Genomic DNA, 18,847 nt, shown 5'->3' with positions numbered 1-18,847 from the left:
TTGTGACAAACATTGCCTTTCCATGCTTTGACATGCCAGGAAGATACAGGTGCTCTCTGACCAGGAATTCAAGCAGAAGCACAGCAAATGCTGACCAGCATGTGCGTAGATCAAGCTATGTGGTACAGGTACACTTCTTATGGATGCAGAGGATAAGATGGTGTAAGTCAAGTCTGTGTAACACAGCTACGGTAAAACAAAGGTTAAAATAATGCAAATTATTACACTCAATTTAAAATTACTCTAAAGAAACAGTTAATTTTTCTTACCTTTAGGAAAGCTTGAAAGAAATTAAAACTAGAATAAAATTTCCAAAACTGTTTTGCAAAAAATGTCACCCAACACAGATGCTTCCACTTATGGAATTTGTCATTTACTTTGTATCATCAGGAATTCAGCACAACCAAGAACAAAATCATTACCTCTCTTTAGTTCACATAGGAATAAGAGATAACACACTATACACACCTTAACTGACCATGAAAAGATTGTTTTATTCTGTGAAAATATTCTCAACAGAGAACACGATCTTAAACAAAGCATTTACCATTAAATCAACATGTGCACAAAAAGAGTAAAAATTACTGAAAAATTAAAGATTTCTTTTGGACGATTCACATGTTCAAAATTTAAGAATGATTTAAACTGTGCAAGTACAAATGTCTGTCCTATTGTAATAACCCATGTACAGGTTGCACTATTCCACGTGAAGGACCTTGCCTCCTACGGAAGCAAATCCTGCTTTGAGAAAAACAAACAGTAGCTTGAAAAGAACAGTTAGTCCTTACAAGAAAGCCTTAAACTTTGCCCTCTGTGGCTGTCAGCCAAAAAAACACAAGCACTTCAGGCTTTGTACAGAGGACAAACACAGCCAGATCACATTTCCTCCTCAATGCTAAACTTTAAAATAAAAATAGCACTAGATTTTAAAACTACTTTATGTAGTCTGTCAGTATTGAATAATGTCACATTATATAAATAACCCTGTAAAGAGATTCAAAGTCTAAACTTTATAGTTTACTAGCCTCAAAGGTAATACACTACATGTCAGCTGTGTAACTGGGGTGTACTTGATCTTATGAAGGCATTAACTTTCACACAATTGTCATTCAGCTTTAGTATAACTGGTAGTACGATTCAAATAACACTGGGGAAAAAATTATTAAAGCAGTCGCACAGCTTCTAAAATATTGCTTAAAATCCAATAATACACAGACCATTTCACGTTCCTTCTTCCCTCAAAACAGTAACGAACAAAATTAATGAAGCTTCTGTGGTACAAACACCTACCCCCCCGAACCTATGCCCAACTCCTATTAAACACCACTAAGAAATTAGTTAAGATACAAGTCATTAACAGAATCACAAATGTGAGGCAGGACAACATGAGCAACAGGGGCAGTAACGACAATTATATTTACAAGTATAAACATACAGAAATTTCCATTTTACAAGTAAAAGTGCACATAGATCATTACAAAGTTTCACTAAATTTTATCTGGTTCAAACAAAAGCATCACCTGGAAACAGACTATCGTCGTAATAATCAAATAAGAACATGGTCACCCCAAATTAAAACACAATGGGGGGTCCATAAAACTTCTCATAAAAACACGGAGTAAAGTAAAATGGACTTGGACATGTCTTTAGCTTGATGCATAAATTTGAAGATGCACCATCAAACATGGTAGAGCTCTAAAAGCCACCTACCAAGGCTACATCGGCATCCGCAGCAGGGCTGCCGAGTTAAAGGAGGTCGCACTGAGCTGACACATAAAGCCCTTTGTGGGATACTGTAGTGGTAGGGTTGGCAATCAACAGATTGAGGCACTCTAGTTTAAGGCAGCATTTGAATGGAAGCAGCTGACTTCTGACAACAGTCCTTTGTCTTGAGGTGGTGAGTATCTTGTGTGTTTATTATGCCAGGATTTCAGTGCTGACTATAGATTCTTCTCAGACTGAGGTGAAGATGTATCATGTTTCAGAGTTCTTTCAACTGGGCTGTAGGCTAGAGCAGAGGTGTTTTCTTTTTCTTATCATAAATACTTGAGGTTCACAAACTACTACTTCATAATGCCAAAACTGGAAGTTTGCAGTGGGAAAGTTACAGCAGCGTACACGAATACTAGGATGGGAACATTAGTGCTGGAGGTGTCTGACAAAGTGACTCGCACTACAAATGTAAAACAAAACAAAGATCTTGACGCGAACAAGGGATTATAAAGACATGCCTGAAAACGCTAGCCCGATTGCTCTAGACATGCAACAGGATGTTAAGCAAGCACAGAGGTGGCGCAGGCAGACACTGACAAATGGCAAGGGTTCTAACAGACAACAAGTCTAAAAGCCAATTAAAACAGAGCTGGTATAGACGGTCCTGCTGGGACAGCCAATGTAAGACACATTTCATGATAGCTCTGCATTCTTTCTGATTTAAATATCAGTAAAAGAAATGGACAAAAAGTTAGCCATTTTTGGCTTTTTTCCCTTTATGTGAATAATTGTGAATGAGGAATTTAAGGATTGGTATTACAATGATTCTTTAAAACAATGTATGGAAACGATAATGAAGTTAGTAAAAAAAAAAAAAAAAAAAAATGTCTGCATGCACTCATGCAACTTGCTTCTCTCACTCTCTGTTTGAGCCTGACAACTCTAATACCCTCCCCCTAAAAGCAGCTGCATGTAACCTCCTTCAACATCTTGCCCATTTCCTCAGAAACCCTCTTCAGGAACCTGTAGTCCAGGAGGAAAAAGAAAAGAACAATTACTGAAGACCTTTGGTAAGACCAAAAGGGGTGTTCAGTTTAAAGTGTCTGTCCCAAATGTCTAACATCATTTTAATAGTCAGCTATGTGAGAACACCAGAAAAATCTGGACATGAGCAAAATTAAGGACCAGTCTCTTAACTGCTTCCTCACTTTACTTCCCCACACGACCAGCACTGCACAATCCTTTATTATACAGTATTTTCCAAGAAATGCTTGTTAAAATTAATTGGAAAAAATCTTGAATTGATGATTGAGCTAAAATGAGGAAATGTCCTAAACAGTGGTACAGATAGTCCTGCAACCCAGTCAAAGCAGTTTTTTCTTTTCGAAGTAAAATTTGCCAGTACTTTCCTTCCACTCAAGATTTCCTCTTTTAGAATCTATTTTCCTATGTATAAATTGCTAAATGCTAAATCATCACGAAAGTGGGGTATTTCCCAAAAGACATTTTCAAGATGAAAAAATACAAGTGTTAACCTGGAAGGAAGTCTGTATGTTATTGAAAACAATCAGTACACTAGATGAAAATATTTTCAGGTCTCAAAAAAACCCCATTTTATTCACATAAGAGCTAGACCAGGTTGATTTTTTTTTACAGGTCTCTTAATTAGCCTACTACTAAAACAGATTTATGTTCAAGGTGTTTTCTTCCTTTAGGAAACCAAAGCTAAGAATAGGGAGAAAAATGAAAATGAATGTATTTATTTTTTTCAATTAGCCAACTATTACTTTTCTCCCTGGAAACTGTAGCTACAAAAATTCAAACTCCTAGGCCAAACCACTCTTTTGGGAGTTAGCTTTCAGAGCAGTTTTCCTTATTTGAATTCACTTACAGTCACTGTGTTTTCTGGAGCAAAGAGTGTGTTGGGGGAGGAGGGCTTCCTATATCTGGATTCCTGCCCAACAGATCAAATTCTAGGACTTATAAGGCAGAAAAACACAAATCTGTCACAGAGACTTAAGCAGGACATAAAGCAAAAGGCATCAATTAAGCTTCACACCGACGTCACTCAAATGGTAAAACATCACGAGAACAGTTTCTTGTAATATTCACATCTTTAAAATCGAGCCTACACTCAGCTCACATAGTGAACAATGTATCTTGGATGCCTCTAAGTTTTCTTATGTTTTCCCACCCAGTGAATGTGTTTTCGTTTTATGTTATCATTCCTATGTTATACATGTCACAAAGCTGCCTGGTTAGTTTAGATGTAAGTTACTGCACCTTTACTATTTTTCTCTAGAGTTACATCTATGTATGACGTGGGAACGTAGCCTTCTTCACCGTTCTGTCTCCGAGCTCTTGTCCATCCATCACCTTTGTCTTCCTCAATAATGTATAGAACTTCACCTTCTTTCATTGCCAGGGTACCTTCATTATGTCCTAAGTGAAAGTTTTAATAGCACAACCATAATTAAGTGATAATTTCAAATAAAAGTTACAAATACAACACACAAAACGACACGATACCCTACTAGATTTCAATGTACCTAGAACCAAGAGCCCACTGACTCTCATTAGCAACAGCTCCATAATGCTTTTGTAGTTTATCCAACACTTTCACATACATTATGTCACTGGAAATGCACAATAACCCTGGGAAACTGGCATTAATATCACCCCCCCCCCCATGTAACAGATGAAGTATCTGAGCTACAATGACATTATATGATTTGACAGGATATTCTTTTATTTCACTACTCCAACTCCTTTCCCAAATTTGAGTGCATTGCTATCTAAAAAATTCATGAGGTGTGGATCAGGAAAATATTACTGACTGTGGGAGGGTGGGAAGAAAGAAGAAAAGAATATAGTTTGGAGAGGGAGCAGAGAAAAACACAGGTTCAACTCTGGTGATGGTGGAGGCAGAATAGTCACAGCCACAAAGCACGAACTTTCTTCGAAATCTCATCAGACTCAGGGCTCTTTTTCTTCTCCACTGCCAACTACTTCCAACCCAATTAGCACTAACAGTTTTCACAAATGAATCTTCATTTAACATACCCTAAATTCTCTAGGTAACATTATAGCAAGATCTTATTTAATACTATTTCACAGAATGAGGAGTAACTAAAAGCTTTACTCAACTTTATTTTTTTTTAAAGATTTTATTTATTTATTTGAGATGGAGAGTGAAAGCAAGAGCACGAGCCGGGAGACAGAGGGAGAAGGAGAAGCAGGCTCCCCGCTGAGCAGGGAGCCTGACTCAGGGCTCGATGACCTGAGCCGAAGGCAGACGCCCAACCGACTAAGCCACCCAGGCACCCCTTTACTCAACTTTAAAACCAATACAATGGGGGCGCCTGGGTGGCTCAGTCGTTGAGTGTCTGCCTTCGGCTCAGGTCATGATCTCAGGGTCCTGGGATTGAGCCCTGCATCGGGCTCCACGGGAAGCCTGCTTCTCCCTCTCCCACTCTGCCTGCTTGTGTTCCCTCTCTCACTGTGTCTCTGTCAAATAAATAAAATCTTAAAAAATAAAAAATAAAAAAACTAATACAATGGATGGGTGGGGAAGGACCTTAAACCATATACCATTTTATAATAAATGGTTTATGAAAGTGTTACTTTGCTCCTCTGTGAATTGAGGAAAAAGATTTTTCACAGTCCAAGAGAGGGAAGGGCAACAAAAAATCTCCAAGAGAGAACCACAATGTCTTCCTTCCCTCACAGGGACTGTTCTCCAACCATCACAGCAGAAGGGTGGTGTAGTCAGAAGTGACACATTCTCTCCTTCTCTCACTTGAAAATATGGCCTACAGAGTACAGATATAGTAGGGACATTCAGCTATGCCATGTGCCTTGTACCTATCTCTCAATGACAGCAAGTTACAAGGAAGAGCTTAAAGTGGCATCTACTAGCTTTCCACTTCCTAGGTTGAGCTACACTCAAGCTGCTTCAATTGTGATGAGAACATGTAGTATTAGTAAGATCTCTGGGGGAAATTAAATTCTGTATCGACCAAAGTTGATAATTAAAATCTGTACTAGGATGTTGATAACACAAGTAATTTTCTTTCAGTGTCATGTACAGAAGAAAAACCTCTATTTGCAATATAGTTAAAACAAAAATATTCATACTAATGAGCTGGTATTACAATTTGCTGACAATGAATTATATAACTAAGGACAGTAAAGTGCATCATTCAATGGTAGACTTTAAGGAACCAGCAGTTTTATCAATACAAAAGAAAATCACACCATCAAAAGGGTAGATAGCTTTGCAGTGTCCAATAGCAGGCAAAGGATCGTCGTCTTCAAATTCATCATCAAACTCATTGTGGTGCCCATGTTGTTGGGGTGGCCCACGGACTTCCTGGTTTGCATCATCAGTGTAACTTCCCTCGGGACTATAAAACATAAAAGTATGCCTCATCAAGTATCACAAACATGGGAAATTTTTATGCTATCTACAAGTTGAACTCCTCAGGATCAATTCAGAGAACTAAATATCAATGACACAGTTCCAAATTAAGCCTTTATTTTCTTAAATCATGATGATATACATAAATTGCTGGTAATACAAAATGCTTCTTTGTTGAATTTCCTGAAATTAAAAAATTACAATGTTCTAGCCATATGGCATGCATTCAATAAATAGGTCTCAGTATCACTGGGCCCAGAGATAAAATGGGGAAAATGTAGGGGACACTTGTCTTCCATCATCCCGGATTTATCACCTCCTCTTCTGGCAAAAGAACCCTAAAAGTCCATGGGGGACCCACCCATACCCATAATCGGTTCCCAGGCTTCAGGCAGAGTTGTGTCCTGGCTCCAGAGGGCCCGTCTCAGCACAGCACTTGTATGGCCAGAGTGAACAGTTCACGAGTAGGCTTATAACCCAATCAGGTAGAATAGACCCACGGAGACTTTTCTTTAGGGACTGAAGAAAAGTTCCCTCCCTGCCTTCTCCACTGGACTTGAACCTAGAGATATATGAGCCCAGAACTTTGGAAGACCATCACATGAAGTCTTCAAATGAAGCCAACACAGTGGAAGGCAGAACTGTGAGGTGGAGAGAAATAGTTCTGAGTTCCTAGATCAAGCTCTTCCTAAAACAAGCCAATAAAATCCCTTCTTAGTTTAAGCCAGTATGGGTATTTATCCTGTCACTGAAAGCAAAAAGACTCCTAATAAAGTTAACTTCCAATTAATCATGCTAACAAGGAAGTCAGTAAAACTCAGAAAATTCAAAAGAGCAGGTAATCCAAAGGTATTGTTTTACTTAAAAATTTTTTAAAGAGAAAAATGTTAATAATTTTGCTGAAGAATCAAATGACTGAATAAGAGAATGGGCAAATCTGTATGATTAGAAATTAAAAGCACTTTCAGTATGCCTGGAAGCCATGTTCTTAGATAACACAAACCAGAGATTAGACTACTTTAATCTAGGTTTTTCCTAGTAACAAAAAAGCAGTATATTTGTGAGTACCTCTTGATATACTAAAGATAGGTATTCTTTCAAAAAGTGGTAACGTAAGAAAAGAGAAGGAAGAACTAGTATTTGTCAAGCACGTACTATTCCCAGGTATTTTACTGTGAGGTGATTATGTACATTATTTCATTTATTACTAATAACCCTGTATGATAGGTATTTTAATCTCTATTTTATATTTTAAGAAACTGAGACTCAGATTATTAAAAATGAACTTGTTCAAATTATACTGTAATTAAGTAGTAAACCAAGATTTGATACTAGATCTCTCAAATCCTCTCTAAGGAGAATCCTAATTTGTTGGATTTTAGTGGGGGAGGGGAGAAGACATATACACAGAGGGGGAAATGTCATAAATGGTATGAAAACATGGAAACTTAGCAAAATGCCTTTTGGAAGCTCTGATTCAAACTAACAATACAGATTTCTTTTTTTCCTTCACAAAACTTTGAGCAACTTAACAGTTAAATTTTTCCTTGGCATAAGCCACCCAACTCCATCGAAACCTTGGAATCTTCCCAGGTCGGAGGAGCCTATGCCTGCAGACTGTAGCTCCATGAATTTTCTGCTCCGACCCCTGTTTTTGGCTGCATGACAATCTAGAACAGACCAGCAAATAGGAAATTTCATATTTTACCTGTAGCTACTTAAGGAAACAGAAAAACCATTTAGGTTCATAAGACTAATGTTATTAAAAGCCAAACCTGCTAAATCAGGGAAGAACTGTTAGGACAAAAGGGTGAGAAAAATTTGAGGGAAAAGAAGAAATACAAATAAAATGCAAAAAGTGACCTTTCTCGTCCCTGTGTTACAAGATGATTTATGTCACTGCTATGTCTTCTGTCTCCTCTCCCACCTGTTTTGCCTTCAACTTCAGAGAGCCAAGCCTTAGGAAAAAAATAAGTAAAACTGAGCTCAACAAATATTTTTAAAAGCTCCTGAAATAGTCTACATTTAAAATGTGCTTTAAGTTTTTATAATTATATAATTCTTGGAGAAGGGAAACATTTATTCCAGTTTGATCAACGATCAACTTTACAGCTGGTAAGAAAAGCATGTTTAGTTTTACATACTTTTAATTAAGAAAAACTTGAATGAGGAACTAATTCTAAAGATTATATACCTTAATGATTCCTTTCAGATCATAAACCCTAAAATTAAATAAAAATTTTAAGATGAACTTGTAGCAAAAACCAATCTATCATAATGAAGCTTCTAAAAATGATTCTACCTTAGACAACTGCAAAACAATAAATATACCTCATTCTTGTGGATTTCCATTCGCAGGCGGTCAATGTTATTCATGGTCTCCGCTAATTTAGGCTGCAAACTCCCTGGATCCCCCATTTGTGGATTTTTCTCATACACATCTTTCATTTTGTTGAGTGCTTCTCTGGAAATGGGAAAGAAGTCACAGAATTAAATATTCACTTCATATATGAATTCCCAGATATAAGAGTTTCATTTGATTTTGGGGACTCTCACGTAAGCTAATCTTAAAAGAGTCCTATCTCTTTAAATTTAATCAAACATTACCTGCTTAAAGATAATCTGCATAAAGATGATAATGTATATAGAGTTAGGGATTTATGGAGAGTCTTTTAAAATATTTGGAATAAAAAAACAGATTTCTCATCTCTTGCTTCTCATTTATGAGATTTTATATAGTATATATACTGTATATATGTATATTGTGTGTGTATGTATATATATATATATTACATGTGCCTTTGTATATATAGGTTTAATCAAGGCCTGGAAAATATTCCTCAATATTCTTAAATTCATGTCCCAAATCAAATTCATTATGTCCCCATGTAGCCATACATTCCCCAGTGTGCCTCATCTTAAATCATAGCATCTTTGTCCTCCCACTCAACCATGCTAGAAATAGGAATGCCATCTTTCACTTGCCCCTCTCACAGTTCATTCATCTCCTCTTCATTTCTCTTATCATATCACTGCTGGTTATACCTCAATCAGCACTCTGTGACTCCCTCTAACATCTGACATGATTGACTAACACTCTTAATATTCTTTTCCTTCTTCATTCCTGGAGGTTACATTTTCTTTTCCCTTCTCACCTCTACTGTCTCATCTCCTTCCCTACCTCTGTTCAAACTTTAAATGTGTGTTACATGAAATGACAAAGGTTTCTTCTCACCTCATCCTACACTCGTTTTTGAAAATGATCTCTTCTTGTTTTTTTCTAGTTTTATTGAGATACAATTGACTCTTATTATCTTCAGAGGATACTCAAATATCTCCAGTCTTCTTTCTTTCCTAAGTTCTAGACACCCTGAACAAGTATCCTTTTTGTGGTCCATCTACTGCCATGTTTTTTAAAATTTTGTGCTCTTTGTTGATTTTTCTTTTTAAAATAAGCCCTTAAGTGTAGTGAAGTATTGTCTAGTGTTTCTAAGTGCAAGAAGGCTGTGAGGTGCCTTATGAAGAAAATGTATGTGGTTAGATAGGCTTTGTTCACACATGAGTTATAGCGCTATTGGCCTTGAGTTCAAAGTTAATGAATCAACAGTATATATTAAATTATGTGTCCTCAAACAGAAACACACATAAAACAAGGTTATAATCTGGGCACCTGTGTGGCTCAGTGGGTTAAGCATCCGACTCCTGATTTCAGCTCAGGTCATGATCTCAGGGTCCTGGGATCAAGCCCTGTGTTGGGCTCCATGCTCAGCTGGGAGTCTTCTTGAGATTTCTCTCTCCCTCTCCTTCTGTCCCTCCCCCCACTCACTCTCTCTCAAATAAATAAAATCTTAAAAAAAAAACAAGGTTATAATCAATCAGTTGATGAAAATGTGACCAGAGGCTAAATGGAGCCTAAACTTGTTATTTTCCATTTTAGTTTTCACTAATTCAGTGTTCACAGTGACTTTATAGAACATAACTACTACAAATAATGAGAATCGACTATATTACAATATTTATGATTAAGCATCCTATCATACCTGATGTAAAATTCTTAAGATCAAAATTGAATCACTTCTACACCTGAAACTAAAGTGACATTGTGTGTCAACTATACTTCAGTAACAAGAAAAACAAAACACTAAATCTGGAATAAAACTGCCTGAGCTGTAAAAAAACAAAAACAACCCCCCCCCAAAAACCTTCAATCACTCATGCTACAGTTTAAGCTCCAATTTTATCTTCAGTATAAAATCAGATAGTAGGGCAGTGATTCACTCTAATAACCCTTTATTCATAACTATCTGTTCATGAAAACAAAATTGAACTAAAGGAAACTTTCATAAAATTGAAAAAACTTGGGGCGCCTGGGTGGCTCAGTCGGTTAGGCAGCGGCCTTAGGCACAGGTCATGATCCTAGGGTCCTGGGATCGAGCCCCACATCCGGCTCCCTGCTCAGCGGAGCGCCTGCTTCTCCCTCTCCCTCTGCCTGCCACTCTGCCTACTTGTGCTGTCGAATAAGTAAAATCTTTAAAAATTGGAAAAAATTACAGCTCTGAACCAATGCTATAAGTAATCAAGTACTGTTTGCCAACACATTTGCTGCAAACAAAATAATTATAGCTTTAGGTTTCTACTGAACTCAATTTATATATCGGAGCAAAATGAAATGGATCAAAGTATAAGAGATGGTTAGTGTTGGTGAAACTATTCTTGCTAATGAATCATCAAACTATTTTGTAATATTAGGGAAAGCATAAATAAAGACTATTGGCATCGAACAGGTAATCTGCAACCTAAGAAACTAACATTTCGTTTTGATCTGTGATACGGCAACCATAAAACTTTTCAAAGTTTAGGAGTTTATTTTTCCCTCAAAAGATATGTCAATTAGGATATATGATTTTTAAACCTTTTATACATCACATTTAAACACATTATTCAAAGTCGACCCCTTAAGGAATAATATGGTAGAAAAGACTTAATGGAAAAATACTTTTGGTCTGATTCTTTTTGTAGTTCTCTGTTAAGTTCATCGATACGCTGCTGCAGCTTTTTACGTCTCTGTTCTGGTGGCAGATGACTGAAATCTTCTAATGCTGGGCCCTGAAAAGGGAATCTAAATCATTATAAAAGACATCTTCAGGAAATTTTATTTTTTAAATACACCCACTATAAAATAAAAATACACATCAATTTTAAGTTTCATTTCAAATTAGCCCCCAAACAACCCTTTTTAAGAAGAGAACTAAACAGGTATGTATGTATGTTAATTAAAACAACTGTATTGAAGAAAGAGCTCAAATTCCAGTCAGTTTATAAAATCATGAAAAAGAACAGGTAAAAATATAACCAGATAAAGAAAATTGGTAATGACCACTAACACATTATTTTCAGGTCTTGGCAGTTAAAATAAATACATATGAACCTTCTTACAGTAACAACAACAAAATGGAAACACATAACATTTCTCACCTATACAAATTATTGTTTTATAGATAACATCACATTGCCAAATCAAATATTGCAAATGTTGATTGCAAATATGAAAAGTTTATACAAATAAGCAACTTACCTCATGAAGATAATCTAATTGGTGAAATAGTTTAATATTGCATAGTCTTCCAATGATTACATTTATTAAGCCACTCCTTAGAACCAAACATTACGTGATTATTAAAAAACAAAAGGTAGAACTATCCACTGTGTGAAATGTAAGAAATTATTCTAATAAGGAGTTTATTTTCAATTATCCTTTTGTACAACCTAATAACATTCCTCCGTTATTCCTGAAAGAAAGATATAATCCAAAAAAAGATGGGATCCTTCTTTAGGAATGCCTGATGTTTGAAAATTTTTTAATGTTTTAATAGTCAAGAAACTATCATTCAAGAAAAAGCACTAGTATTTAGATGTAAACTTCTGATTCAAATTATGTCTTTCTCATCTTAAATGTTAATCATGTCACTCTTATTTATCTTATTAGAGCTTACACAACAGAGCCAATATTAGCAACTATTGATTCCATTTACTATAAACCCATATTTACATAAGTTTTATACACTCCAAAAACTGATGACATTTTTCTTTTGGTGATTTTAGGAATATGCCAGTTCAATTTTTCAAGTACTGTTGAAATGAAACACATCTTTGCTCTTTGGGCCACTTATGCCTGTAACGTATGCTAGGTAGCTTTATTTCGCCATCTATAAAATGCTTCCCTGACTTTTAAAAAACTCACTTTTAGGATAGAGCCAGGACCAAAGGTAACATTTAATTAATAAATAGAATCTCCAGAGTTTTCCCCAAGTGACCTACACATTATGGATATTTAACAAGCTTGCCTTAAATAAAGCAGGGCATCTTGTCTAAATGGCTTTTGTTTTTTAATCTACCAGGTAGCAGAAATAAGAATCTGTCAATCAACTAAATCTGACCTAAATAAATGAATGGCAGAATCTCCTAATTCTGATGGGAATTTAGTGGTCAATTATTAATGTAAGTTGTCAGATTTAATCTAATTTCTGGTACAGGTTTTGAAAACTATCATATATGTGCCAAAGATAAAACTGCATAATTTATATTTTTAAAAATATTTCTTAAAATTCTGAAAAACTATTTACTGAAGTAAAGAAATATATTTCAATGTGTTTTTTGGTAGTATTACAATAAACTCATAATTACCTATAAGTAAACCTTCCAGATTTCCACTTATCCCTAATTAAACCTTGTTCTCAAATTTATTAACAGTGGATACCTAGGCATTTCTGATATCCCATTTTGACATTATAACCTGTTCTTTTACAGATTATGAGAACTGAACACTCTACTTCCTATGGATATAAAGACCTCTGAGGCATTTAACAACTTTTCCTACTACAAGGGAATTAATTTCTAAAAGGCTAGCCTGCAAGTCTGAAAAAAAGTGGTCTGAAAGAGAGTGGTCTATTTTCCAAAAATAAGAAACTATGCAAGCACCCAAAGATTTGGGGGTTAGGTCTTCACAATGTAGTTCCATTAATGTGTTCAAATGTATAAAGGACCATCACACACATACACTCACATACATATATTGCGCACGTGTGCGCACACACACACATACACAAAATACTTAGGTTATGTGTGCTTTTATTCCCATTCAGTAGTACAGAAGAAGAAAGCACTGACTCTCTAATGAAATTAGTAGGAAATTTTCTTTCTGTTTTGAAAATCTAATGATTCCTGTGGTAAACTACGAATAAAAATTTATACAATCTTTTTAAAAGAAAAATCATTTTTAATTTTCATTCTGTAAAAATATGAACTTTTGTTCTATCATGTAACTTTTAAAAATAATGATTAACTATAATTTTACGCTCTGTAACATGACAAAGACTCCACTCAATAACATTTAAGAACTTAATGGGTTGATTACAGTTAATCACATTATTTTTGAATTTTATGACATCAAGAAGTACTGGCATATATTGGACTATGGAATAAATTATAAAAAGAAAAGACGCATACAAGGTGAAAATATGGGGTTGTACCTTACCACTTACTTTGAATTAAAAAAAAACAATGTTTTGAAATTATTTAATGTTGGCACAGTATATAGATCAGCACATAAGGCTTACCATCTTCACCGACCACTGAATAGTTCAATGGAAAACAGAAAGAAATGGTAAATTATTCACATGAAATCATAATACAAAGATGCAATAACTTATACTTTTTTTTTACAGTATTAAAATAAATATGAACATTTCACAATCCAAACAATTATGCCAGAAAAACAATTTTAAGCACATTTTGGGGAAAGTAAATTACTTGCAAAAAAAAAAAAAAAATACACTGACGATAATGGGCAGATATTTTCTAAATGCAACTAAAACTCAAAAGTAAATAGAAATCATTTGATCAGTAATCATTTATTTTCTTTAAGAGATAATTTTTTCCTTAAGTGGATTCACTTATATAGCTCTTTATTCTCAAAATACTAATATTTGAAGAGCTGAATATAAAGATCTAATATGAGCCATTTAAAAGAAATCTTATATGAAGTATTAAAAAATGAAAGGCTCTTCCCAATGCATTAAACAAAACACCATCATAGGAATTTTTATAGTTCAAAATACTATTTTGAATTTAAATATGTCAAGGGTAGATAAGGGTAACATTTCTACTTTAGTTTTAAGGCTTTATTTTTTTAAGAAAATTACATTATCAAAATAATAAACGAGTCACCCAGATTCAAGTTTCCCATACATATTTCCTAACAGACACAACTATATGGGGTGAATGTTGTTTTGAAGATAGAGCTTCTATTTTTCAAATTTTATTCTGAAATCCATATGCTCAATAAGCAACACTAAAAATATAATGCCAATTTTTAGAAAACTGGATAAAATTTCTTTCTGAAAATATGAAATGACATAGCCAGAGTGCTCTCATACAGTATATATACCACTAGTATATACAACCCACATTACGTGAGTTAGCAGGACTCTGCAACTGACATCGCATCTATCAAGCATCCCCAGTAAACACGTGTGCACACATGTGCACGCTTATGCACACACACGCACACACACACACACCCCTTGAGATCCATAATATGCAATACAGCTTTACAAAGTTAACCTTCACATTCATTGTGCTTGGTTCGCAACCTCTAAAATTTATTTTTTCCTATTTTCTAAATCGTGATGTTTTAAAGAAGGTGTGTGGGGGGGTGTCAGGTAGAATTTCACATAAAAAATTTGAACTTTAATAAATAACTGACAAAAATATCTACCCCTTATCTCCAATGAATTAGCTATATATATTGATGGTTATGATGATAAGAAAGATGACATTTACTATCCATTATCCTTCCAAATTAAGCTTAACATTCTTTAGACTGTCAGTAGTTTCAGGGAACAAAACCACAACTTATTTTGGTATCACAAAATTCCTGATAAAAAGATTAAAAGGATTAAATTTTTAAAAGATATTCACGATCTTCTTTAATGTTATTAATACAAAATTATACAGAGCACAAGAAACAAAATATGTGAAGTATTTGAATTTATCTTTTATAATTTTCCCCAGCTAAATTTCTAAGTGAAATAAAAATTATTTTTCCAGTTTCTATATTTTAAAGAAAACATTAAGATGATTATAACTGAAGTACCAAATGTTTGTTTTTAGTTAATCTAGTTTCCAATTAGAAAATTAATTTATAGTTCAATAACCATAGATTTGGGGATACAAAAAACTCAAGTTCTTTGTAAAAATATTAGAAATACATTAAAATATTTTTTAAGTAATTCATGTTCAATGCATAAATATCTTACTCTCATAAACAATTATCACGTACCTATAACTAGAATATTTCACATACCCCCACACCTTAATAAATACACAAAGGAACTAAACAGGAAATCAGGCAATTATAATTATTAGATGTATTTCATTTAAAGATAGGAAAATCCTGATAACTGTATTCTGAACAAATAAAAGCTTACAAATATGACTCCTGGTTTTTCAGACCATGAATAATTTAGACAGAAAACATGGACTTACTATTGCTAGATAAATCTTTCCCCCAAAAAAGAATTACACAGAATCTCAAATGAAAAAGTTATAGAGTAAAATAAATTTGTTTCTATATGAAGTAGTTAATTTTAGGTGTGCACCAAATACCCCCTAATGGTTAGATCTTGATGTCACAGAAGGAAATTACACACCACCAGCCCTCAGTAAAGTCTACTGGTCAAAAACATCAGTCCAATGTAACATTCTCATATCCTTAAAAATATTAGGAACTATACATACTAGGTTTCTTTAAAAAAAAAAAAAAAAGGAAAGAAAAAGAAATTATAATTTCTTAGAAAAGCCAAAAGTAGGTATTTAGGAAAACAATGTAGCAAACATAGTACAACTCATCAGCTTTAAGAAACCTTAAGACTTACTTTGTAAGCTTAACAGACTGACTTGTAAATCCATGTTTAAAAAAAAAACTGGCCTCTTAAAGCTTCTCTTCTTTTTGGATTTTTCTACATTGAGAAAATTCTTCAGTGGCAGAAAAATATCTCTACAGGTTAATTTTGAAATAGAATCTGATAAACTACCAAAAACCAATCAAAATGAAAAATTTCTCAAAGCCAAGGTTGTAATAAACTTTCTTTTCTGCTCTATCCTCTAATCCCCTACAATCCATTTACCCATCATATTTTCTACCTTGCATATTGCTTTTTTCCTTTGGTATGATAACTAATGACAAGAGGAGGAAGACTTTGGCCTTCTGGAACTGCCCCCACCACCCCCCCCGAACAATGTACTAATGTTTAAAATTAAAGCAGTAAGTGTAAATAAGACAAATAATGACTAAGCAGATACTTTTAAGTTCTACAGTTTATAAAATTCCACCTATAAACTTATTCAGTAAGAATGAAGAGTCACATATTTAAAATTCTCTCTCCAGGGCTCACAGTTTTAACTTCCTTAACTTTTTTTCACAGAACTACATTTATTTCATATCTCTGTAACTATACCGTGTAGAGTACTGTAACTGGGTCTGGTAGACTCAGTGTGTAAGATACATACACAATTACAAAACTATAGCTATAAATAGTAATTTTTCATGATTTATGTAACACATAATATTTAATTAAGTCTAAATCATCATTCAGAATAAAGATGGAAATTCTACCCTCATAACTCAAGCAACAGAAATCCCAAATATGATTTCTTAAAAGTCCTTCAAACAAGTGTTAAGGGCTTTTAAAAATGAACACAGGTACCTGTAGTGCTTGTAAGTATAATACAGACTTATTTCTAGCGACTTTTCAGAATATCATTAATTTCCTATATCATCATTCACAAAGAATTAAGTAAGACAGATGTAAAAATGTTCATGACATTATAGGAAAAAAGGAAGTCCAAAAAAGGACACCATACACTAGAACATGTCTGCTGCATTACTGACATCACTTTGGTTTGTCATATTGTTTTAATGAAAATGCAGAGGATAATGTAATCTTGCCCTAAACAAATATATCTTGTTCTACATGTGGCCAAAAGAGAAACTCAACTAAAGCAATTTGTAGAAAAGGCTACAAAATGTAATAAAACCAGAGAAGGAAAGGCTAGACAGAGAAGGAAAGAGAAGACATGAGAAGGAAATAGGCTAGACAGAGAAGGAAAAGAGAAGACATGAAAAAGAGAGAAAGAAGGAAGAGAGGGAGGGAGGAGGAGGGACAGTGGGGGAAGAGTGAGCAGCAAGAACAACAGTGAGCCCAACTACAGTATATCACCATTAATGATTAGATTTTTTATGGCACTGATAGACTCGAATTCTCACCTGTGGGCTTTCAAACCTATGTTTTTCATATGTCCAAACAAATGCTCAAGTTTCATAAATATATCTAAATTATGAGCTATGAATATTACAAGCACAACCTTAAATTCAAATATGAGAAATTAGCTTTACTAACATAATGGAATAACACTAATATTTATCAGTAGTATAATCAGCTGTTGCTAAAAAATGGTTTAATATTTGCTTTTTACTATTCTAAAATTTTTCATTTGCAGAGAATATCTTTAGATTTAAGTAAACATCAAAGGCTGGCCAATTTTTTTTTAAAAGGAAAAATTCTGGTAAAAAATACTTTTGTTTTAGTTCAAGAACACAAATTCCATGTAAACATTACTCAATATCTAGTATTTTATAGGCTTTTTAATTTATAAAATACCTACTAATGTATTATCTTACTTTGATCTACAATCCTGATATTTAACATGCCTATCTTTAATTCTTTAACTACTGGAAACTGTTTTTATACTTCTAAAAGTAGGGCAATTAAAATTGAACTTGATTTTTTTTATTGTCAACAAAATACTTTATAAATTGGCAGAAGTCATTATTAGTGACAAATTATTGCATGAGTAACTCCAGTGACAAATTACTGAAAGTCTTAAAAATGTAAATACATTACAAGACAATGGTGGACATATGATTTCACATAAACAAAAAAAATAGCTAATATGATTGTACCCAGCACCCTCTTTATAATACCATTCTTTTATGGTTGAGCATTTCAAATGTTATAAAGAGGAGTTATTTTTAACTTGAGGGCAGCTATACTTAATTCTGTGGTGTTTTTAAACTACATATTCACAGGAGAGAGCCTTATAATGAGGGTGGAGAGTATTAAAAGCCACACTACACACACAATAGGCCATCATGCATTTTAACCCATTATTAAACTTACCCCTCTTTTGAGGCTTCTGAAAGAAGGAATTCTGGGCTTCCCTGTTTTTATTTCATTCATACAATAATGCACGGGCTCAATGGAGAATGTGAGAAACTGGGACCCATTAGGAGTACTGGATGTGAATAAACTAGTAGGGGTTAAGGGTGGGGACTGTGGCTAATATGGAAATAAAGAAAGGAATCAATAAGCCAAATGTGCATAGTTTTTTCCTAAATGAAAATTCTATTTTTGGCAACATACTTTTCACAAAATAAATCTCAAAGTTTTCTATAAAAATAAGAGAATTAACACAGTCTTGCCAAAACTGTCATTTTAAAAGTCAAATTTACTTTTAAAAATGTACCATTTCATTTGATCACTTTTTACAAGCTGACATTAAAAATATAGAGTACACAAATTATAATGTTAGAGAGAGCAATATGACCTACATAAAAAAATTCTCTTCTAGTTTCTAGAATATTAGCACTACCTA

General features: G+C 34.2%; 1 protein-coding gene across 3 annotated transcripts in view; it reads right to left on the bottom strand.

Moving 5' to 3' along the window:
• Positions 1-467: 467 nt before the first annotated feature.
• FNBP1L (formin binding protein 1 like) overlaps positions 468-18,847 on the bottom strand; it is a 66,169-nt gene continuing 47,789 nt past the window's right edge. Inside the window, exons 10-17 of one of the 3 annotated variants that reach the window (XM_044914564.1) lie at positions 18,373-18,531; positions 13,750-13,764; positions 11,130-11,239; positions 8,465-8,597; positions 7,997-8,091; positions 5,971-6,119; positions 3,997-4,155; positions 481-2,736 (exon numbers count right to left, since the gene is read on the bottom strand). In XM_044914564.1, the coding sequence (XP_044770499.1) occupies positions 2,729-2,736; positions 3,997-4,155; positions 5,971-6,119; positions 7,997-8,091; positions 8,465-8,597; positions 11,130-11,239; positions 13,750-13,764; positions 18,373-18,531 (828 nt within the window). In that variant the 3' untranslated portion in view covers positions 481-2,728. Of the gene's footprint in view, positions 4,156-5,970; positions 6,120-7,996; positions 8,092-8,464; positions 8,598-11,129; positions 11,240-13,749; positions 13,765-18,372; positions 18,532-18,847 lie in introns of all 3 variants that reach the window. The other 2 variants (XM_021689995.2, XM_021689993.2) reach the window with 2 other exon arrangements.

Source organism: Neomonachus schauinslandi, chromosome 4, assembly GCF_002201575.2.
Source record: "Neomonachus schauinslandi chromosome 4, ASM220157v2, whole genome shotgun sequence".
Lineage (NCBI taxonomy): Eukaryota > Metazoa > Chordata > Mammalia > Carnivora > Phocidae > Neomonachus > Neomonachus schauinslandi.
This window is presented reverse-complemented; position numbering and strand designations above follow the sequence as displayed.